This window comes from Macrotis lagotis, chromosome 2 (genome assembly GCF_037893015.1).
Source record: "Macrotis lagotis isolate mMagLag1 chromosome 2, bilby.v1.9.chrom.fasta, whole genome shotgun sequence".
Classification (NCBI taxonomy): domain Eukaryota; kingdom Metazoa; phylum Chordata; class Mammalia; order Peramelemorphia; family Peramelidae; genus Macrotis; species Macrotis lagotis.
In genome coordinates this window covers 3929251-3953488 of record NC_133659.1, presented here as the reverse complement: position 1 = coordinate 3953488, position 24238 = coordinate 3929251, and the positions used below count along the sequence as shown (strand labels likewise).

The following is a 24238-nucleotide window of genomic DNA, read 5'->3' as shown; positions in this document are numbered from 1 at the left end:
TATTATTCTATAAGAAACCATAAATGGTCGGACTCTAGAGATGCATGGAATGAGTTATAAGATCTGATGCTGAGTGAAGGGAGCAGAAACCAAGAGAACATTGTACATATTAACAACATTGTGAGATGATCAACCTTGATGGAAACAGCTAGTCTCAGCCATCCAGAGCTTGGGCAACTGTATTAGACTGGATATGGACAATGTTATCCCCATCCAAAGTAAGAAAAACAAAACAAAAACCAAAAAAATAAAAACTTTCAGAATCTGATGAACATTTTATAAGAATTATCTTATGCATCTTTTCTCCTTAATCCTAATTCTTCATACCAAAAATGACTAATCTATAAACATGTTTATCAAAAATATATATGTACAATGACTTTGCCACTGAAAGGATGAGGGTACAAAGGGAGGATGGAAGGAAATTTTGTAACTTAAACATATACACATGCATGTGGATGAAAATTGAAAAAAAAATTTATGACATATATTTGGAAAAATAAAATATCAATTAAAAAAGAGAGAATACTAGTATAAGACCATCGAGCATAGGGAAAGTACTTTGATGGCAGGTTGTGAATAGCTTTAAAATATAAACAGATGTCTTTACATTTTATCTTAGAGCCAATAGGGAACCACTGGGTTTGACTGAGGAGAGGAGTAAGATATTTCAATATGTATGAGAGAAAAATCAATTTAAAAGCAGTAGGGAAGCTGATGCAAACCTCTAAGAGGCTGGATGATGAGGGTTTGAACTAAGACAATGGGTGGGGGAAAAACTAACAAGATTTGGTATATATTTGTTACTGTGGATGAGAGAGAGTGAAGAGTTCAGGTTATGAACCTGGGAGAGTAGAATAATGGTTTTCACAAGAGAAATAGGAACACTTGGTCAACAGAAGGTTTTTTAGAGGGAATCTATATCATGTATATATTGAGTGTGATGCACTTTGAATGTCCCATATTCATATGTGAGACAGGAATTAAGAGAGAATGGAGCCACATATATAAATTTTAAGTCAATTTCATAGAGATAATATTTAAACTTATGAGAAATGAAGTCAGCAAGTCATAAAGTTAGGAAGAAAAAAGAAAAGAGCTCTTGGGATTGGCACATGATGGCAAAGAGGGCAAATGTGGCCATTTTTAGATCACTAGCAGTATAAAAAGAGATAGTGAGTGGGCCATATTCTCCAGTCCCGATAATGAGTCAGAAAAAAAAAATTATCGATTTGTAAATATATTCTACTTTGCTGCGATCTAACCCGAATTTTCTTTTAAAATAAAGTACTTAAGAGAAACACACTGGTGCAGTGATCTCACATTTACTATTCTACATTCAGTCTCTGCATCTTCATTGACAGGAGGGTCATCATCTCACTGGACCAAGAATGATTAATTATATCTCCTCCTAATTGTATTTTTTGCGTGCAGGAGACTATTAAATTGAAGTTATATACCACAGCTCCACAGCTATTGAGCTGTCTCTTAATAGGCAGCCAAGAACTTTGTTTCCTGTCCTTTTGTACAATGAAAAATCCTGTGAATGTTTTCCTCTAGGTAGGGTTTATCATTCTCTCTGTTATTCTCTCCTATGGACATCTTCCAACAATAGGATTACTAGGTAAAAGGATATTAGCTATTTAATAACTGTTCTCGTGTAATTCCAAATACTTTTCCAGAATAGTTGAATAAATGCATGGCTCCATCAACATGTAGTAGTGAAGCTCATCATTCCAGAGTCCTCGCATTTTGACATTTTCATCTTTTGCTATTCTTCTAGATCAGTTTTGAGACCTGTACCAGGATTTAATAACAGAATGAATACCCCTGAGATCTGTAGCATACTTGCATCCTGACATCATTTTGTTTCTCCTTCCAGTGAGATCATATTTACTTCTTTCTGAGGAGCTTGAAAGCTTAATTTTTATGGAAATGATCAGCTATTTGATATGTTCGTAACACCATTTTAGTATATAAAGATAGATATGTGAGTGCCATCATTGCCCATGTTCTCTGTAACAATCTCCTCCAAACTGAAAGCTAGCTACTTATACAATTACTCATACATGCTTCATGTTTACTGCTGTCTATATCAAAATCTAGTTTATAATGTCCATCCAAACAACAATCTTACCAAGCTCCTTTTTAAGTTTTAAGATTTTAAAATCAGATCCATAAATCTCCATCCAAGGAAAAATATTCTTCCCCATTGATTGTACACGGACTCTAGTTATGATTTAGAAATAGAGATTTCAGGATACATTTTAAAAGATGACAAGAGGCACAAAATAAAGAAAACGTCTCTAGGTTCATTGTACTAGAAATTCAAAATGAAACTCACAAATGATAGATAACTGAGAAATTTTGACATATAGAACTGTGCTTTTTTCTATATGACCAAGAACAAAACAAAATTCTTTTTTTTTAAAAAAGTAAGTTTCAATATTACATAAATGTGACTTACAAGTGTAGGGCTTCTCTGACCACAGGAGCACATCATGGTCCTATTCAATATATATATCAAACTTCTAATTTCTGCCCAAATTTGATAGGATCTGAAAGTTTAATAGTCTCATTTCATCTCAGCTGAAAAGTATAAAGTAATGTCTGAATTTTTAAAAAGGGCTGAGGTTTTCAATTAACAAATATCAAATCATATTTCAATCGCATTCAGGTTTATAACAAACTAAATGTGAGAGCAGAAGGGAAAAATTCTAAGTAGAAAATTAACATTTTTTCATTATAATAATTTTTTGTCCTTTATTTTCGAAGACCACCACAATATCAGGGAGATGATGCCATAATAAGTACATGAGTTGGATTTGGGGAAGGGGAAGCTGTGCTAAGTCACCTATGTTATTTTCTCTTCCAAAGACATCTGGGTCCAGTGGTTATATATGAATTGGAATGACTGGAGATGGCCCTGGAAACAAGGCAAGCAGGATTAAGTGACTTGCCCATGGACACATAGCTAGTGACTGTCAAGTGTCTGAAACCGAATTTGAACTTCAGGCTCTAAGGCCAGTGTTCTATCCACTGTACCACCTAGATGCCCCCATTATAAATTAAATGAAAACAATTAAACCAATGGAAATCTGAATAAGTCATTAATATTTTAAGAAATAATGTTTTGCTCTGACATCAGTCTTTAATGTTGTGATAGAAATTTACATACATCTATCAGTATATATGTGTATATATGTTTATGCATATGAGAAAGAGAATTCAATGTCAATTCATAAGAAGAGATGCTATTCCTCAAGAATTTGTTCCATTTTCAAAATTACCTTCTACATTGAGATTGAAAAATCATCTGCCTGGTCATCTCTCTCAGCATTGGCATAAAATACTCAAAAATAACAACTAAAGAGAAACAGTATGATTACTGAACCTAGAAAGGATTCTTGTTGCTAGGGAAGATACACTACGTAATATTGTTTTGTTTTGTTATATTTTAAATCATTAAAGAACTTCCATTGAAGAGAAAACTGTAGCAAATAACAAATAGATGTTTTCTTTAATACTGCTAATTAGATTTACTCTTTTCTCCTTTTTTTCCTGAAAAAAATGGTAGTAGTTATTATACTAATAGTGATTGGATACACACACACCCCCCCTCATATACATGTATATAAGGGCATATACACATACAAAAATGAGCAAAATCAATAACAATAAACTAGGCAAAAGTAACTGTTTACATCCAAAGCACCTAAGAATACTTTCTAATAATAGACAGAAATGAGTAGCAAAGGAACTTTTATGAATATTGTTGTAACTATCACCCTAGGCCAAGGAAAATTAAAAGGAGCAAATTTCATGTGACACATCTAATCCCTTTGAAGCATTCTATGTTTTTTTTACTGTATAAATGCATTTTGTGGGGAAATATTATCTAAAATTATTCCATTTGAGATATGAAAGTTCTTTCCTCTTTGATGTACTATTTGCCTTTGATGTATCATGAATGCATTCCTAAATCAAAGATGATAAATACAAATTTTAGGGTATTACCCAACCCCAGAAAATTTCCAGTTCAATAATAATATAGGCTATACTATTACAATTTTGGTAGAGAACAACAAATGTAAATCAAAATGCCTCTAATTTCAGCATGGCTTCCTAAAAATAAAAAGACTTAGCTTAAAGAAGAACAGATCAATAATAGGATGAAATAGTCATCAGAAATCTTGGTCCCCAAATATATAAATGTCACCAAGAAGAAAAGTATATGAGAAACTATTGCAAAACTACATAAACATCACAAAAAATCCCAGATAAGGAATGGGAAATAACTGAGGCAGGATTTGGATCTGGAGTTTCATGAACCCAAATCCTACCCTCTACATTCAACACCATACTCTCTTTCCTTAGAATGTCTCACTGAAGAAAAATCTTTATAAAATCAATGATATTATAAATCTCAGTTAAAAAATCTAATGAGAAGAATTTCAAAAGGGTACAGGAAGGGTGTCTGTCAATACAATATCTCAAACTATACAATAAAGCAACACTCATAAAATACATTTGGTACTAGTTACTAAAGAGTGGAGTCAAGCAATGGAATGAAACAAAACAAACATACATTGTAGAATAGTATTCAATAGCTCAAATGCCCCAGCTCCTGTGGCAAGCACTCACTTTTTCCACAAAAGGTTTTGGGAAAAGTATAAAGTCATCTGCCATAAATTCGGTTTAAGTGAACATGCTATTGCACTTACTAAATTAAGTTCTATATGGTTATTTCACACTAATGGATGCATAAAGACAACAAGAGAGAAAAGGAACAGGCAAGTCAGATCACCCCTTCACTCCTTCATGTACTCATTCTTTTGTTCCTTTGGTGAGGCTTGCCATGGATAAGTCACGTTTTTCTAGTCTGTTCGTTATTTTTTTCTATTCTAGCTATATAATGCTGCTTTCATGATTCCTATATTTCTTTTTAACTATCCAGGGATGGAGCATTGTAGGTTCATGCCCTCCTCATATTTCATGAGGTCCTTTGTTCCATTAAGAGTTGCATCATTTCGAGACAAACTCAGGAACTATATGAAAACAACTATAAAACCCTGTTTACATAGTCAGATCTAAACAATTAGGAAATATTAGTTGTTCATTTAGGGTTAGGTCAAACCAATATAATAAAAATGACAATTCTACAAAAGTTAATTTTATTACTACTAATATTAACTTATTTAATTTCATAGAACTCAAACTACCAAAAATGATTTCACAGAGCTAAGAAAAAAATGATAACAAAATTTGAAGGAACAAAAGTCAACAACATCAAAGGAATCAATAAAACAGATGGGAAGCAAGTAGCCTAAATATATCAGATCAAAAACTGTATTATATAGTAATAATCATCAGAATAATCTAGTACTAGTTAAGAAATAGAGTGGTTGATCAAGAGAATAATTTAGATACAAAAGGACACTACAGTAAATGACCACGGTAATTTAACATTTGACTAACCCAAAGATCCAAGCTTTTAAGATAAGAACTCACAATTTCACAAAAATTGCTAGAATAGGCAGAAATGGGCAGCAAAAGAACTTTTATGAATATTATTATACTCTAGGTCAAGGAAAATTAAAGAGAAAATTTCATGTGACTTATCTAATCCCTTTGAAGCACTGTATGTTTTTTTACTGTATAAATGTATTTTGGAGGAAAATATCTAAAATATTCCATTTGGAATATGAAAGCTCTTTCCTCTTTGATGTATTATTAAAGTAATTTGGCAGAAACTAAGTATAAACCAACAATTTGCACCACATACTGAGATAAGATCAAAATGGATACATGATTCTGACATAAAGGGTTATATCATAAAAAATAGAGCATGAAATTCTTATCTTTCAAATTTATGAATAAGGAAATATTTGTGATCAAACAAGAAAAAGAATCCATTACAGGATGTACAAAGGATAGTTTGATTACATCAAATTAAAAAGTTTTGCACAAACAAAATCAATGCAGCCAAAATCAAGGAAATCAGAAAACTAGAAAAACAAGTATAGACAAGTTACACAAATATCTCATTTCTCAAACACATAGGAAACTGAGTCAAATTTTTAAAAATATAAGTTAAAATCCAGTTTATAAATGGTCAAAAGATATAAACAATTTTCAAAAGTAATCAAAGGTAGCTATAATTCTATGAAAAAAATCACTACTGATTAGAGAAACACACATTATAAAAACTCTATGGTTGGAGAGTATATAGGAAAATTGGAATACTAATACTGACATTTTTGGTGGGGCTATGAACTGATCCAAACATTTTGGAGAACAATTTGGAACTCTGTCCAAAGGGCAAAAAACAGTGCATACCTTTGGACTTAGCAATACCACTGCTAGATTTTTTTTTTCAAAAAAGGAAAAAAAAAACCTATGTTCACAAAAACATTCATAGTGGCTTTTTTGTGGTGGCAAAGAACTCAAAATAGAGGGTATGCCTATCAACTAGGGAATGATTGAACAAGTTGTATTATTATAGAATGCTATTGTACCATACAAACAATAAGGATGATACTTTCAGAAAAACTGAGTTATATATGAAATAATGCAAATTGGAAAGCAGGGTTCCTGCAGCATCAGTGAGCTCTCCATGGCCCTTGAAAATCAAAGGAGAGGTAAATCTTGCACTGGGTGGTACTCATATCCACAGCAGAATTCCAAGGTGAACAGCTTCTAGCATGTTGGAACAATCTAGGAAAGGGAAATTGGCATGTAAGATCCATAATTTTGGGATAAGGATCTAAAGGCTGGGTAGGTCAAATGGGCATGACCATGGCTAGACAAGGTGCCATTGCTCCACCTCTCAGCTCTCTCCCTTCAGGCACTTTCTTCTGCTTTCCCTTGTTGGAGTCCTTTCCCATGGCTCCTCTGGCCCACTTGTCTCCCTGGAATGGGTTTGCCCTGAGAGAGGCCCACTCCTTGGAACGTGTTGTGGTTCAGATGGCGTGGGATGAGTCAATGATACAGCATTGTGGTTCTGACTATCACAACTCAAGATGGAAGGTTTAAGAAGAATGATCAAGAGACAGGTTAGGATGCACCAGGTTGTTGAATATTCTTATCACACTGCAAGGCTAATGCTTGCCCAGCATTGTTGATGTGCTGTGGCTGCCTCAGTGATATAGAGGAATTGAAACCATTAAGGTCAAAGACTCCCACAGTAGCCAGACCATCTCCAGGAGTCCTTTTTCCTAAAAATCAGGGCCTGGGATGGAACATTGTTGGTAAAGGCAAGTGAGAAGGAGGTCTTGCCCAGCAGACCCCTCACTAGAATAAATATGGTTGTGCAGCTCATGCCTCCAATCATTTCATTGGTTGGTATGGTCTTCTTCCTGATAAAGTACTAACAATAGGAACAACACCCGGAAAACACAGTACATGTTAACAGGAATGCTGAACAAAGATCAACTGAATTACTTTAGCTATTCACAACAGTACAATGATCCCAGACAATTCAAAAAGGCTTATGATGCAAACTGCAATCTATGCACCACTAGAGAACAAAAAGGGATATCAAAGCAGACTTTTTTAATTTTAATTTTCTTAGAAAACAGAAATAAAAAACAAGGATAAAATTTGAAAATTAAGAGTTGGATTTTTTTTTGTTGGATTGAAAATTAAGAGAGTTGGAATATTTTGCAGTATAAATTCTTAAGAGACCCAAAATCATTTACCACATCTGGAGATCACTTTTCTTCTATCATTAATGTTTTCCAAGTTGATTTGTCCACTTATGTATGAGGTATTCCTTCCAGCTATCTCTGGTAATTTTGATCTCTTTTTTCCCCTTAGTTTCCCTTATTACTAACTTTTTGACTTTCTCCCCTATTATGGGGGGGGGGTTAGATCTTAAAGTAGGTCATTCATGTTTTTCCAGTCTTGCTGTCTGCCCTAAGTGACATTTGGGGAGCCAGAAGTAGACTCAGATGAGTGCAGGTCTCTCTCCCTCAGGCTTCCCACATACATACAAGGCTATTGTCTTATCACTATGCATGTTCCTCAGTTCTCTGGCCTCATATCAGTTCTGAGAGTTGCCCCACTGCTGCTATGGTGGATTCAGTAGTTTGGATCTCTGAGGCTCTTCCCTCTGCTTTACTGTAGACACTGCCTAGCTCAATGCTGGCTGGCTGGCTCCAACCAAACTTCTATAATTCAGAACCAGGATCATCACGGCCCTGTAAAGAAGAAAAGGAAGCCAGGGAGTCGATCTGTCAGGTCCTTGGATTGCCCGGTGCAGTGAAGATGCCAGAATGGAGGTGGGGGCCATGGGGCTTGGAGTCAGCTGACATTGACCTTTGATGTATCATTTCCATTTTGGAGAGGTTTCCTGGGAAGTGCTATATCACTGATCATGGGACCTAGAAGTGACCAATTCTCTTTAGACCCTACTAGATATCCCAGGACACTGAACCCAAGAGCCTTGGAAAGAGGCAAGTCATCATTAAGATCATGTATATTCCTGTCAGCCTTCAATAAAGTCATCTCCATGGATATGCTGCCAGCCCCTTGCTTCAGCAGGTGCTGTGACTAGATCATCTCATGGTCAAGGGCTGGATTCCAGGGAGGCTGGTCCAACTCTTCAAAGTCAGAGATCATTTCATCAGTGGACCACCATCACAATCATTGCATTGATCTAGCATCTGAAGGTTGGCACAGGGCTTTGCAAATTGAATCTCACTGGATAATAGCAACAACCCTGAGAAACAGGGGCTGCTCAATGACCATTTTAAAAGAGAAAACTGAGGAAGACAGAGATGAAATGACTTGCAAAGGAGGCAAGATTAGAACTCAGGAATTTCTAATTCCAGATCCAGTGTCTTTCCACTATGCTACTGATTAGAAATTATATATTATCAGCCATCTTGATACTTTACTGTCAGGAAACTGAAAAATTTCCTTCTGATTTTCTATCATCCTATCTCTACCCTTTAACTTAATTAATATTTTTATATATCATGTTAATTTGGTAAGAGCCATTTGTGTCTATAATATGATTTAGGTATTATTTTAAGGGTGTGGGTGTAGTACACACTCCCTTCAGTTTATGAGTAGCAGTAACCCTCTAGAAATTCTTAGATTATGAGTGTATATTTGCAAAATAAGCGCAAGACCAAAAAAGGAATACATACCCCACCCCAGCACTGTATGAAGACATTCTTTAGGTTGTCATAAAAACAAACAACCAAAAAGTGACATACTTGGGTAGAATCACTACATTATTGTTGAAATGACCAAGCTGGTATTGTCAAGTCATATATTTTCTCTATTTTCTAAAGGGATATCATAAAAGGACTTGGCAATGCCCTTAAGATTCTAGGATATTATAGAAGAGGTTTCATCAGTCCAAGTCAATGTACCTGACACATAATTGCCTCTACAGTGTTTCAGATTACAGTTATTCAACAATGCTCAGTAAAAAGACTGAGATAGATTTGGAGACATAATATCTTTGTCTGACTATCCAGGTGGTATGGCCTTCAAGGGGTCACTGAACCTCTCAGGGTCTCAGTTTTCCCACCTGTAAAATGAAAGGATCTTTAAGATCCCTTTCAGTTCTTAGTCAAAACAACAAAGAATTCACAACCTCCAAAGAAACTCATCCCACTACCAGACAGTCTCATTATTTAGATGTCCTTATATTAAGTCAGAGTCTCTTTCCCTATAGCTTTTAACTGTTGGTACTAGTTTTCTGCCATGGTAGCAAATAGAAAAAATCTAATCTCTCCATGGCATGGTAAATTTTCCAATATTTGAAGGCAATGAAGATATTCCTATTTTCCTCAGAACAAAGATCTGCAGTCCTTTAAGTGATCTCCATAAAATCTAGTAATTATTGAACCCTACAATGGCATTAGCTTCTCTTGGCATGTTTGGCCGGCACATCTCAAATATGTTGCATATCAAATCAACAAACATTAATCTTTAAATGCAGTCTAATCATCCCTCCCCCATCTTCTACATTTTCAGCCATTGCTGGAATTAAGTTAGATTTATTTGACCTCCCATTCCAGCAACAGGATCAATATGGAAAGGAAATAATTCGTAATAACCTCATATTGATAACAAGTGATTACTCTTTGATTTCTTAAGTATTCACAAACCATTCTTTAAATAACCCACTTTTGTATTATATTGACAATTAAAATCAATATACTTTGTCAATAATTTTTAGAATACCTTTTTGCTTTCCTTTGAAAATTAAGATAACATTCTTAATACTTTAATATCTAGCGATAAATTTTAAAAAACATACCACATTCCTCTAGTCAAATGTCCACGTATCCATCTTTGAAGTATCACAACTGGTGAATTGTGGGCAACAATTTTATTAATTTTTGCAATAATGTAATTCACCTGCCACAACTCTCTCTCATAGCTTGTCTCCTGCATAAAGGAAAAAAGACTCAAAATGTTTCACTCTTCAAGTTCTTAGAAGATACTTTTAAGCTTCATACACAAATCATGGCAGTAAATATATTAATTATGTGTCTCTTGTTGAAAAAAATAACAGAATAGAGAAAACTTATTTAAATTTAATTAGAAAACACAAAAATCAATGAAACTAAATTGGATAAATTCTGTCTTCAAAAATCATGCTCCAGAAGTAAAATTGTAACAACCCTACTCAGGCACATTTATCTTTACCTGCTGGCCTAGCATAAGGTAACCAGATGTATCAGTTTGACCATGATGATCTTAGTTATTCACAACAAGTTCCTGAGTTTAATAACTTACTAAATACCCTACTAAACTCTAGAGAAATTATTTACTATGAAAAATTAATCTAGAAATTACTATGACTACACTAACCTAGCATATGATAGTTCAGAAAGCAATTTATAGTTTGTTCCTTGTTCATCTGAATCCTGGGATTCCTTTTATTGAAATATGGCAGTTTCTTGGCAAAACAAAATCTCTAATATTCTCAACAATTGTTATTCAATACTATTAATCCTCTCCAGGAGTCCTTCTCACTCTGGTTATAAAGATAGTGGGGTATAATGAAATCAGATCAACTGTTCCCTCCTATCTTCTTCTTGATCCCCATTTGACTATTTTGGTTAAGGAGAAATTTGAGCATTGACTCTTAAGCAATAATCTCAAGAAAAGACCATAAAAATATGACATTTTTATTGGGTAATAAGGAATGTCATGTAAAATGCATTGATTAACAAAGATCAAAAACTGCTAAAATAGTTATTATAGAAAATAATTTGCTGAAATAAGATGTAATATAGTTCATTAAATAGATCGTAGTTTTATTCAATTGACCAATATTTACTGTTTTCTATGTGTCATATTAAGAGCTGGAAAAACAAAGAAAGGCAAAACCATTCTCCTTGTCCTCAAGGAGTCTCCATTCCAATCAGTAAAACAACATGTAAGTAAATTCATCCATTGAAGATATATAAAGAATTAGTAATCTAAAAGGTGAAGGCACAACTCTGAGAATTTGGAAAGTCTTCCTGCAAAAGTTGAAGTTTGGGAATCTTGATGATAAAGCTAAAAGTTGGAAATTAAGAGAGAAGGCATTCCAGGAGGGAGGAGAGTTCATAAAAAAAGCTAATGAGTCAGGAAAGGGGGTATTTTGTGTGATAAATGACAAATAGGTGAGAGTACTGCATTCTTCATTGGGTACAGGGGAGCTAAATATAAAAAGAAAAAAAAAACACTAGCAAGGAAGGGTGGTCCCAGGATGAGAAGAATTTAAATTCCAACCTGAAGGGTTTACATATGATTTATTGAGTATTTAGGAGGGGCAGTGTAATAAGGGTCATGTTCAAGTCTATCCCTGCTTTAGGGAAATCATTTTGGCATCTGAGGAGGATGGATCAGAATGGGGAAATGTTTCAGGCTGAGAGATCCACAAGCAAGCTACTACAATATGAGCATGGGGTGATGGGGGCTTGGGCTACAGCAATGGTATGTGAGCTACAAAGAGATTTTGTGAAGGAAGAAATGACAGACTCTGATGAGAGGCTAAATAGGAGGAGAGAATGAGAGTAAGCTATTGAAGATGATTCTAAAGTTGCAAGCCTATGTGATGGGGCGGGTGGGGGTGCCACTCACAGGAGAGGGAACTTCAGGAAAACAGACTGGGATAAAAGGGAGAAAACAAAATGAATCCTGTTTTAGACATTTTGGGTTTCAAATGTCTAAGGGTATCCAGTTCAAAAGGTTCGATCAACAGTGGGTGATGTGGGACTATAGTTCAGGAAAGAAACCAGCACTCTACCTACTGATCTGTAATTATTTGCATAGAAAAGATATTTGAACTCATAAGAATTGATGAGATCATCAAGCAGGATAAGCAAGAAAGAAGAGAGGAGAGTTCAAGATAGATCCTTGAGAGACTCAAAAAATTATTAATTGAAATGTCAAGAAAATAAGAAAATTTAATTACTATCAGTAATTACTATCATCATCATCTTCATCTTAACAACACTAACTCAGAAAAAAAACAGGTAAACCATTAGCAAATTTTATTTTTAAAAATAAAACCAAACTACCTAACAAAAAATGAAAAAAAAATTAATTCATGGCCAATGCAGAAGAAATAAAAATAATTATGAGGAGCTATTTTGCAAAACTACCATATTTCCCCATGTATAAGATGAACCTTAATTTTGGGGTCTGAAATTTGAAAAAAATATATTCCATAAAGTTACTGAATTCAAGTTTTATTCATTATGAAATTCAAGCTCATAGCTTTCTGGAATCTTTTGGGCAAGTCTGGTGCATGGACGAATGCTTAGTCCATTCTGTTTCCTGAACCTGAATCACCCATTGTGTTCTCCTTGGAAATCAGCCACTTCTTTTTTTATCAGTGATCCTTCTGACCTCCTGCTGAACCATCTTGGTGGACACTGGAATTCCAATGGTCCTTTGTTCTTCAATCCATCTCTTCAATTCCCTCTCTAAATCAGGCCATTTGGCTTCCCTGTCTCTAATGGCCTTCTTCTGCTTGGCCTTTTCAATTAGGTTTCTTCCTGTAACCAGTCTTGGATTGTTTTCTCAGCTGGAAAAGGACCAAACTGACATTCAACAATTTTGCTTCAATTCTGCCTTCCTCATAGAGTACAGTCCTCAATGATGAGGGCACTCCATGCTGGGCAGTCCTGTGCAAGTGTCTCCCGTGCTACACAATCAATTCTAAAGTGCTTCAATGAGACCTTCAGGGTATCTCAGTGTTACTTCTTCTGACCCCCTTGTAAGACCTTGTCCTCTATGAGTTCTATGTAAAACAGAGTTTTTGGCAAGCGTATGTCTGACATTCTAACATGATCAGTCCATCATAGTTGCATTCTCTGTAGTAATGTTGGAATGGAATGCTCACCAATTTATCTTGAGAAAGGACCTCAGTGTCTGAGATCTGCTCTTGCCAGGTGATCTTCAGAATCTTCCAAAGACTATTTAAATAGAGGCGATTCAGTTCCTGACTTGGCGCACGGTGACTGTCCAGGTCTCACAAGCATGTAACAATGAGGTCAGCACAACAGCCCTGTATATCTTCAGTTGGATAGTTAATCTAATATCTCTTCTATCCCATACTTTCTTTCAGAGTCTCCCCAATACTGAGCTAGCTCTTGCAATGCATGTATCAACCTCATTGTAAATGTGTAGCCTTCTTAGAAAGGCCACTGCCAAGGGAAGTAAACCTGTCCACAGTCCTCAAAGCTTCTCCATTTGCTGTAATGAATGGCTCCACATATGGGTGCTATGGTGCTGGCTGATAGAGCCCCTGGGTGTTCTTGGTGTTCATTGTTAGACCAAAATGAGCACAAGCAGCAGAGAATTGATCTATCTTTTGTGCCTCTCAACTTCAGAGGCTGCACTGATGCACAATCATGGGCAAAAAGAAGATCCTGCACCAACACTCCACTTTGGTCTTGGCTTGTGGCCTTTTCAAGTTGAAGAACTTACTGGCAGGGTCTTAATTTACCTTAATGCTCTTTTCATTATTATTGAAGGCATTTGATAACATGGCTGAAAATATCATGGTAAAAAGAATGGAAAGACAGAGCCTTGTAACACTTAATTGGTGACTTGGAAATAACTGAATAGATATAAATATGTATATGTATATAAAACATACATATATATGTATAAATAATGACAGTACAACATTGATATACACATGTCTACACACATATACATATAATGTTGTACAATCTTTAAAATATATTATTGCATTTTTGCTACAGGGTGAAAAACAATGGATCAAAATAGTATGGATTCATTTTCATTTAAAAGAGCATGACTGATCAAATTATTTCTAGAATATCTAGAAGATATTTTGCCCATCAACACCTACACAAAAATTGCTCTCCCTTCTCTCAAATTGCCAAAATCATTCTCATTCTTCCAGGGTATAATTCAAGTAGCCTATTCTACAAAAAACTTTTCTGATCTCCAGCTTCTAGTGCCCTTCCTCCCAAATGACCTTATATTTAATTACCTTACATTTATTCTGAACATAGTTCTACATATCTATCATGTGTACAAATAAATATGTGTGTGTTCCTTAGAAACAGAAACCATTCCATTCTTTATATCTGTGGTATGAATTCTTTAGCACAGTGCTCAGCATAAAGTAGTTCTCTATCAAATGCTTGATGATTGATTGACTTATTATTATCCTAAGAAGAAAAAATGGATTTTTAATAAAATAGAGGGTTTTCAAGCATTTCAGAAGAAAATATTAGAGCTGAGCAAAAACTCTGAAATTCCTACCCAGGAGTCAACTGTATCTGTCAGAGATTTAGTGTTGATGAACTGCTTACTTTCTAATAGAAGGAAAAGAGATGAGTGCTGCTTTTGAATCCCAGCATCTTCTAGTATCACAGAGAGAGAGAAAAGATGAACACAGATATGGATGCTGATTTTGTTCCATTTTGGTAGTTTTGAGGGAGGAAAAAAGGAAAATGGAAATGAATACATTAGGAAAGCTATGAGTAGGAAAGATGAATAATTATTTCTTATAATTGGTGTGTATAGAAAAGCAGATGGATAAAACTAAAAGGTTAGACCTACACAGGAGGAAGATAAAAGAGAGAATGATCCTTTTTTTATCAGTTTCTTAGGAAAAGGGGTCATAAGGTGAGGGGGAAAGTCAAAGAAAAAAAATAAAAGATTATATGATGTAAAGTAATACAAAGTTAACAAGGATAATTGTGAGCATAAATAGGATGAGTTCACCCTGAAATGAGAAAACATAGTAGATGGATTGAAAAACAGAATCTAACTCTATATTCTTTAAGAAATATATTTTGATATTAAAAAGAAAGTTTATATAATATTTTATTATGTTCAGGTAATCTCAAAAAAGCAAACACAAGGATAGAAATTTAGAAACATTAGTTACACTGCATCTCATGTTTACTAAATTGAAAGAGAAAGGGACACACACACACACACACACACACACACACACACATACACATATTTCTCAGCAATTTGATGAAACACCGAAAGCAATCATTATGCTCTCTTCAAACATGGGTCAGCTCATGATTTGCCAGACAACCTATCCATCTTTCTCCAACATGAATATCCTCCTTGTGTCCTCTCTTCAGTTGCATATTATGCAAAGGAGTTTGTTGAAAAAATTACAACAATAAGCAATAGTGTAAAATGGAAAATGATTTTGTTACGTAGCCAAAGAATTTTCTAGGAGAAAATACCTAAATGCTTTTAATGACCTTAGAGAAAAATACAGATCAATTTGGGCTGCAATGAAAAACAAGCATAAAAGCAATAAATGAAAGCAAACAATGACTAAACAGAAAATTAGAAGTTCAGAAAATCAAAGAAGTGATAAATAAAACTGCATGCTTCATTAGGAGAGTAGGGGGAGGGAGTTGTTCAGGGCTCCACCAAGCCTGAGGGAAAAAGCACAGAATCCACTTGGAGCTACTTCTGACCCTCAAAAAGACAACAGAAGTAGATAGATAGGCTGGTGAATTATGAATTCCCTAATGTGGAAGGAGGATTAGATGTTCTAAGTTCTAATCCCCAAGAAAACAAAAATTAGAGAAAAGATAAGAAAGTGAATGATAAGGAAAATGAGGAATGAGGAAAAGACTGAAATTACCAAAGATTCCAGGAGAATACTTAAAATCCTTGAGCATAGATAAATCAACAGAAAAAAATGAACATTAATAAAAGAAGAAAATACGGCCTTCAGATCTAGTAAATGAGTTCAGAAATCTATTAATAAAAAAGCAAAGGCAATGATCCAATGTTTGATGAGACAGAAGCCCCTGCAAAAATTGAGAAGCCACCCTGGGTGATTGAAAAAAAAGAGAATAATGTTTAAGAGAATTTGTGTCCCATGTAGCAAAATAATGAGCAGTGTAAACAATTAGAATTTGAAATGGCAAAATTCATCAAGGGAAAACAACACATAATGAAAGTTGAGAATGCAGACACTCAGAAAAGAAAGAGAATCTAGAAGAAGAGAATTTTAAAAAGCACATTTAAGATTAAAGGAAATATTCTTATTATGTAAGCAAAACGTATAGCTCAGAGATTACCTAAGGATTATAAATTTTTCAGAAGAAAATGACAAAAAAACAAACAAAATAAAACCCTCCAAAAATAGTGCAAGAAATCACTGAAAAGAGCTGCCTGAAGTTCTGAACAAAGAAAATGAAAATCAGATGAAAAATATCACATCACCTCTCTAAAAATCCAAATCTAAAAAACCAACTCAAAGATTTTTGAATATTGCAAGTCTATTCTGCACTCACTAGAAGGGGGAGGAGGGATTTTTTTTCTCAAAGAACAATGAAGCTCAGTATACAGATAAGGACTACTCTGTAAATTCCAGCCTAACCATACAGGAGAGATGGACATTAAATAATAAACACTTGGAAATGTTTTTGCAGAAACATCAAAACTGAGGAGGGAGAGCAAAGATGGTGGAGCAGAGAAGAATTCAGCTAAACTCTTCCAAATTCCCCTGCAAATAACTCTAAAATAATGCCTCAAAATGAATTCTGGAGTCAGCCCAAGACTTAAAGGTCTGTCTCAGAGGGGTGGTAGTGGGCATGAGGGGTACATCTAGGGCAGCATGCGCCCTGCCTTACTGCATTGGCAATAACAGCATTAGGAACTGTTAACCCATGGACCATGGTGGGGGGTGGGAATGGGAGGAGAGAGAGAAGACAATTGTTCAGAAAGAAATTGCAGATGAACCTTTGTTGATATTGCATTCAGGAAATTGTTGAATTGCTATTCAGTCATTTCAGTCATGTCTGATGCTTCGTGATCCTATCTGGTGTTTGTTATGCCCTTCTCCAGCTCATTTACCTTCCCCAGTGTCAGACTGGAGGTAAACATCTGAGATCAGATTGAATTCAGAAGGATGAATCTTCCTGACTCCAGGCCTAACTCTTTTTTTTTTAAAAAAAATTTATTCATTTATTTTCATCCACTTGTACATGCATATTTTCAAGTTACAAAATTTCTCTCCACCCTTCATTCCCATTCCCTCAGTAGGGAAGAGTCAAGTTAGCATTTTACCTACATATTTGTTAAACATATTTACAAATTAGTCATTTTTGGCATAAGGAATTAGGATTAAGGGAAAGAGATACATAAGAGATAATTTTTATAAAGTGTTCATCAGATTTGGAAGGGTTTTTTCTGTGAGTTTGTTTTGATTTTCTTCCTCTGGTTGAGGATAATACAGTCCATAACCAAGTACAATACAGATGTTCTAGCTCTAGGCCTAACTCTCAATGAACTTACCACCTAGTTCAAGGGCCAAAAGGAGAAAAGAGCATTTGTAGTACAGGAGATCAGGGGTTCAGGGTTCAGATTCAGGGCTCAGAGTGTTTGTAGTTTTTCAGGAGAATGTGGTGACAACCCTGGGACTGCAGAAGAGATGGGGAACCTGTCACATTCCCAGGGCCAGAAGGAAGAGAAACAATGTCCCTCCCCTTCCTGGTTAAAACATAGTCCAGGAGACCCAGTGACCATGTCTCTCTTTACATCAAAACACCTTGGAAGAACCATAAAATTGTAGTCCTCAGTAGCTAGCTCTGAAAACAATAGCCAGAAAGGCCTAATCGTAGGGATAATGTCCCTCTACCCTGGAAGTAGAGATCAATTTTAACACAAAGTTAAAAGTCAATAAATCTACTAGGAAAATGAGTAAAGAACAAACAATAACAACAACAATAAAGAACCTGACCTGACCATAGAAAATAGTTATGGTGAGAGGGAAGACACAAACCCAGAAGATGACTATGTTGTCAACACAGCTACAAGCAAAGCATCAATAGAAAATGGTGATCTGGATAGAAACCCAACAAGAAATCCTGGAAGAGCTAAAGAAAAGAGATTTTAAAAATAAAATGAGTAGTAAAGGAAAAACTGGAAAAAGTAATGAGAATGATACAAGAAAATTATGAAAACAAAGCCAATAGCTTGCTTTAAACAAAAGGCAAAAAATAAATCCACTGAAAAGAATACCTTAATCTATGAGAATACAAGCCATTTCCTAATTGATAAATGATCAAAGAATATGAACAAGCAATTTTCAGAAGAAGAAATCAAAGCTACCAATAGTCACATGAAAAAATGCTCTAAATCACTAATGATCAGGGAAACACAAATTAAAACACCTCTGTGGTACCATGTCACACCTATCAGATTGACTAATATGATAGAAAAGGAAAGGACAAATGTTGGAGAAAGTAGAAGAGGAGGCATACTAATACTCCCTTATGAAGTGATTCAACCATTCTGGAAAGGAATCTTGACTGAAGCCCAAAGATGCTGTAAAACTGTGAGAACCTTTGATCCAGCAACACCATTAAGGGGAAAAGGAACCACATGTACAACATTATTTATAGCAATTTTTTATTGTGGCAAAGACTGGAAATTGAGGGGATGCCCACCAATTAGAGAATGGCTGAACAAGCTGTGATAAAAAATGTGATGGAACACGATTGTGCTCTAAGAAAAGATGAGTAGCTGGAAAGACAAATATGACCTAATACAGAGTAAAGCGAGGAGAATCAGGAGAATGTTGCACACAGTAACAGCGACATTGTCTGATGACCTACTATGATAGACCTAGTTCTTCTCAGCAATACAGAGATCAAAGACTAAGGTTCTAAAGTACTAGTGATGGAAGATGCAAAAATACTCTCAGAGAAAGAACAATGGAGTCTGAATACAGCCCAAAATATACTATTTCCACTTTTTTTCTTTGTGTTTTATTTCCTTTTATTCTGATTCTTTGTTCAAAATGTGACTATTATGGAAATGTGTTTAACATGATTGTTCATGTATGACCTAGATTGCTTGCTGTCTTGGGGAGGGGAGGATAGAGAAGGAGAAAAATTTGAAACTCAAAATTTTTTAAAAAATGAACACTGAAAACTTAAGATTTTTAAAAGAATACCATACACCAAATAAAGAAACAAAAGTGGCCAAATTAAAGAGATTCAAAAGTTTACTGAAGAAAATAATTTCTCAAAAATTAGAATTGCACAAGTGAAAGCAAATGAATATAGAAAAAACAATCAAAAGAATTTTTTAAAATAGAATGACATATGATATATTTCTACTTCATTAGAAAAACAACTGATCTGGAAAACAGCTCAAGGAGAGATTATTTAAGAATTATCAAACTGTCTTGAAAGCTATATTTTTTAAAAGCCTAAACATCATATATCAAATAGTTGTTGAAGAACACTGATGTGTAATTTTAGAAACAGAGAGTAAAATAAAATTAAAAGAAGCCACCAATCATCTTCTATAAGATACTCCAAAATGAAAACTCTCATTAAAAATGCCAGATTACACACTAAATTGTAAATCTTGAAAAAATCAAAGAGATTAATAAAATTTAAATCAAGAAAACTATAGACCAAATAAAAACAGAATTTTAAAAGAAAAAAACAATAGATAAGCAATTGGTTACTTTCAAATGAGAAAGAAGAAAACCAAATTAACAGTATCAAAAATGAAAAAGGTTAATTCATGACCAATGAGAATAGAATTAAAGCAATTATTATGAGTTATTTTTTCCAATTATATGCTAGTAAGCATCACAATCTAAGTTAAATGAATAACTATAAAAATATAAACTGCCCAGGTTAACAGAAGAGAAAATAGAATCTTTAAATAACCCTATCTAGAAAAAAGAAATTGAGCAAGCCATAAATAAGCTCCCTAAAGAAAAAATCCCCAGAGCCTGATGGAATCACCAAACATTTTCTTTTCATAACACTTTTAAATAACAATGCATTATTAACATTTTCTACAATACTTTAAGTCTAGACAATAAACAAATCAATAAGCCAAGTCTGATTTGTAGCTTTTGCTGATTTCTGAAAGTATAAATTTCCACAATGAAAATTTGACTATTGACAATTTTGAGAGCTAGATTCAGGCTGGCTCCATTCCTTTAACCCAATGATGCCATTAGTAAGTATATACAACAACAAGCTCAAAGGTCCTGAATATATGGGATAGCTAAGAATTGTAAGCAACATGGGTGGGTGCCCAATGACTAGGGAGTGGCCAGTGTGGGTACCAGAAATGCCTAACATGGGAAGAATTTTATAAGGAGATGCAGAGCAAAGTAAGGAAAGTTCAAAGAACAATGTGCACAATGACCACTATATGGAAGGGAAGACAATGCTGAATCACAAAAGATTTCAAAGAACTGATGAAAAATCTTGCCTCCCTCTTCTCAACAGGTGGTGGACTTTAATTTCAGAATAGCATGGATGTTGTCAGACATGGCCAATATATTGGTTTATTTTGGTTATCTCTAGTTCTTTTATCCTAAGTGAGGGTTTTATTATTATTAGAGGGACAATCATTTAGAAGTAATAGCGATGTAAAAAAGAGAATATCAATAATGCCCTGCCCCTAGAGATATACTTTCTTTTTAAAATAGATTTTTCCAATTAATTCTAAAAATAGTTTTTAACATTCATTTTTTATAAGATTTTGAGTTGCAAAACTTTCCTTCTTTCCTCCCTCCCCATGCCCCTCCCCATGATGACAAGTAGTCTGACAGAGGTCACACATAATATACAATCATATTAAACATAGTTCCACGTTAGTTGTTTTTTGTTTGGCTTTGTTTTCTTTAAAGAACACTAATGAAGGACCAAAGGCTAACATGGCAAAGAGAAGCCAGACACCATTTAAAGCTCTCCTGGTTGTCCCTCAGCACTAACATGAACCAAGCCTCTTGACAGATTTTGAATACATAGAACCAAGGAGAACATCTCACAGCAAGGTCTGTCACAGGGGGACATGGATGGGGGATAGAGAACACAGCCCCAGTATAGAGGTGGTGGGATGAGGCTGGGGAACTAACCTGAGGACAGCAGTAGAAGCATTTGCAGTGTGCATAGCAGGCAGGAGACCTCAAGTGTGGTTGCCAGACACATTTCTTGACTATATTTCAAGTTCCCTAGCCCTCTGGACTATCATATTCTAGGCCCTTCAATCTCTTAATGTTGATGCAAGCAGGTCCCATGTAATCCTTACTGTGGCTCCTTGGTATCTAAAATGTTTCTTTCTGGGTTTTTTTTGCAGTATTTTCTCTTTTATCTGTCCTGGGCCACTAGCCCCCAGGTTTTCAACAAAGGACCCTTTTTTTCCAGTTCAGCCCCCCCCCCAACCCCCATTCTTGCAGGAGGACCTGACTTTCTCAAAAGACACAGAAACAGGCCCTAAAGCCCAGGTGAGGCTAGCAGATCTCCCCCAGTGCTGATTGCTGTTTAAGTAGATTAACATTTTAGCCCGAGGGCCCAGCCCAGATTGTCCAAGAATTGTCCAGGTCCTGCCCCAGGTTTAGGGAATGGGCCACTAATCAACAACACAGACAATCCTTCGAAAGTTTCTGGCATCCCTTATTGGCCAGCCCACTGAGTAACCCCTAGTTCCTAATCCAAGTGGGCTAAACCTCCAGGTATCTCAACACCAGAGCTCTGTGAACCAGTCCCTTCCCCAACCCTAGGAAAAGAGCCCAAAATGAGGAAAGGCCAATGCAAAGCAGGGTCCATTGAATGTAACAAACCAGCTCAAAGGAGAATATGAATTTGTCTCCAGTTCAGAAAGACTTCTTAGAAGAGTTCAGAAAGGAGATTAGAAACCAAATGGAAAAACTGGGAAAGGAAATGCAAGAGAAAATGAACATCTTATAATAAGAAAACAAATCCTTTGAAAACACAGTTAGGCAAATGGAAAAAGATGAAAAATCGTTCAAAAATAGAACTGAGCACTTGGAAAAGGAGATGCAAAAAGTAAATGAAGAAAACTCTTCTCTAAAAAAAGATCTGTTCATCAAAATAAAAAAAAAACCTGAAAAAATAGAAGAAAATGTAAAATACCTCATCAGCAGATTCAGGAGAGGCAATTTAAGAATCATTGGGCTTCTTGAAACACTTAAAAAGAAAAAAAACACCTAGGCTGGATACTTCAGGATATAGTAAAGAAGAGTATCCTGATATCCTGGAACAAGAGGGCAAAATAATCATTGAAAGAATGCATTGATTCCCTCCAGAAAAGGAGCCCAAAATGAAAACATCAAGGAAGATTGCAGTCAAATTCCAAAACTATCAGATAAAAGAGAAAATCCTGCAAGCAGCCAAAAAAAAAACCAATTTAGATACCAAGGAGCCGCAGTAAGGATTACACAGTACCTGGTTCTATCAACATTAAGAGACTGAAAGGCCTGGAATATGATAGTCCAGAGAGCAAGGGAGTTTGAAATGCAGCAAGGAATTCACTATCCTACAAAATTGAGCCTTTTCTTCCAGAGGGAAAGATAGATATTTAATGAAATAGGAAACTTCCAACTTTTCCTGATGAAAAGACCAAAACTAAATAGAAAATTTGGACTTCAAACAAGAGGCTCAAGAGATACATGAAAAAGTAAATGGGGGGGGGAGAAGAAAAAATTATTAACCAATAAGATGGAACTGGCTATATTCCCACCTGGAAGGAAGATTCTCAAAACTTCTGAGAATCGTAACTTGATTAGAGGGAATATACTTGGTCAGAAGTAACATAATTTGTCTGTGACTCTGATAGAATGATTTAAAAATAATATCTACTTAAAGGGGGGCAGTAAAAAGAAAGGAGGAAGGAGAAGTTTGAATTGACAAAATACAGCACCCATTACTACTAAAAAAACCCCAAAAGCATAGGAATAAATGGATTGTTCCTTAGAATGATAATCTGTATCTATCTGAAACCATCAACAATAATTATATGCAATGAGGATAAGTTGGAAGCATTCCCAATAAGATTAGGGATGAAACAAGGATATCTGCTATCATCACTACTACTGAATCTTGTATTAGAAATTCTAGCTCTAGCAATGAAAGAAGAAAAAGAAATTTAAGGAATTAGTACCTATTGCAATAGAGGGGAAGAAGGGTGGAGGTGAGAACTGCCTGAATCTTACTCTTATCAGATTTGGCTCAGTTGAATTTACAAAGGTATTTTACCTTTCAAGTATTAAAAGGGGAAAGATGGAAGGAGGAGGAAAGGAGTAACTGACAGAAGGAAAGGAAAGAAGAAGGGATAAATGTAAAGGGAAAAGAAAGGGGAAGGGGGTTGAATATAAAGGGGCAAACACCCTGAAGGAAGTGGTATTCAGAAGCAAAATAATAGGGAATAGGGATAAGATGAAAAAATGGGGAAAATGCAAACAGAGGGAAGACAGCATAGAAGGCAATAAAGAGTAACTATAACTTTGAATGTATATAGGATGAACTCTCCCATAAAATGTAGATGAATAACAGAGTGTATTAAAAACTAGAATCCTACATTATGTTGCTTATAAGAAATTCATTTGAAGCAGAGAGATACATACAGAGTAAAGGTGAAGAGTTAGAACAGAATATATTATGCTTCAGCTGAAGTGAGAAAGGCAAGGGTACCAAACCTTATCTCAAAGCAGCTGCAAAAGTAGATCTTATTATAAGAGATAAGGAAGGAAACTACATCCTCCTAAAAGGTACCATAGACAATGAAGCAATTTCAATACTAAATATGCATGCATCAAGTGGTAGAGCATCCATATTCTTAGAGGAGAAGTTGAATGAGTTACAGGAAGACACAGACAACAAAACTCTAATGGTAGGAGAACTCAACCTCCCTCTATCAGAATTAGATAAATATAACCATAAAATACACAAGAAGGAAGTTAAGGAGGTAAATAGAT

At 35.3% G+C, this 24238-nt stretch overlaps 1 protein-coding gene across 4 annotated transcripts in view; it reads right to left on the bottom strand.

The window, feature by feature from the left end:
- Positions 1 to 24238, bottom strand: part of LRRIQ3 (leucine rich repeats and IQ motif containing 3) — an 84492-nt gene that overhangs the window by 40086 nt on the left and 20168 nt on the right. For 3 of the 4 annotated variants that reach the window (XM_074221184.1, XM_074221183.1, XM_074221185.1), the window contains exon 4: positions 10280 to 10410. In XM_074221184.1, the coding sequence (XP_074077285.1) occupies positions 10280 to 10410 (131 nt within the window). Of the gene's footprint in view, positions 1 to 6200; positions 8202 to 10279; positions 10411 to 24238 lie in introns of those variants that run through there. The other variant, XM_074221186.1, reaches the window with a different exon arrangement.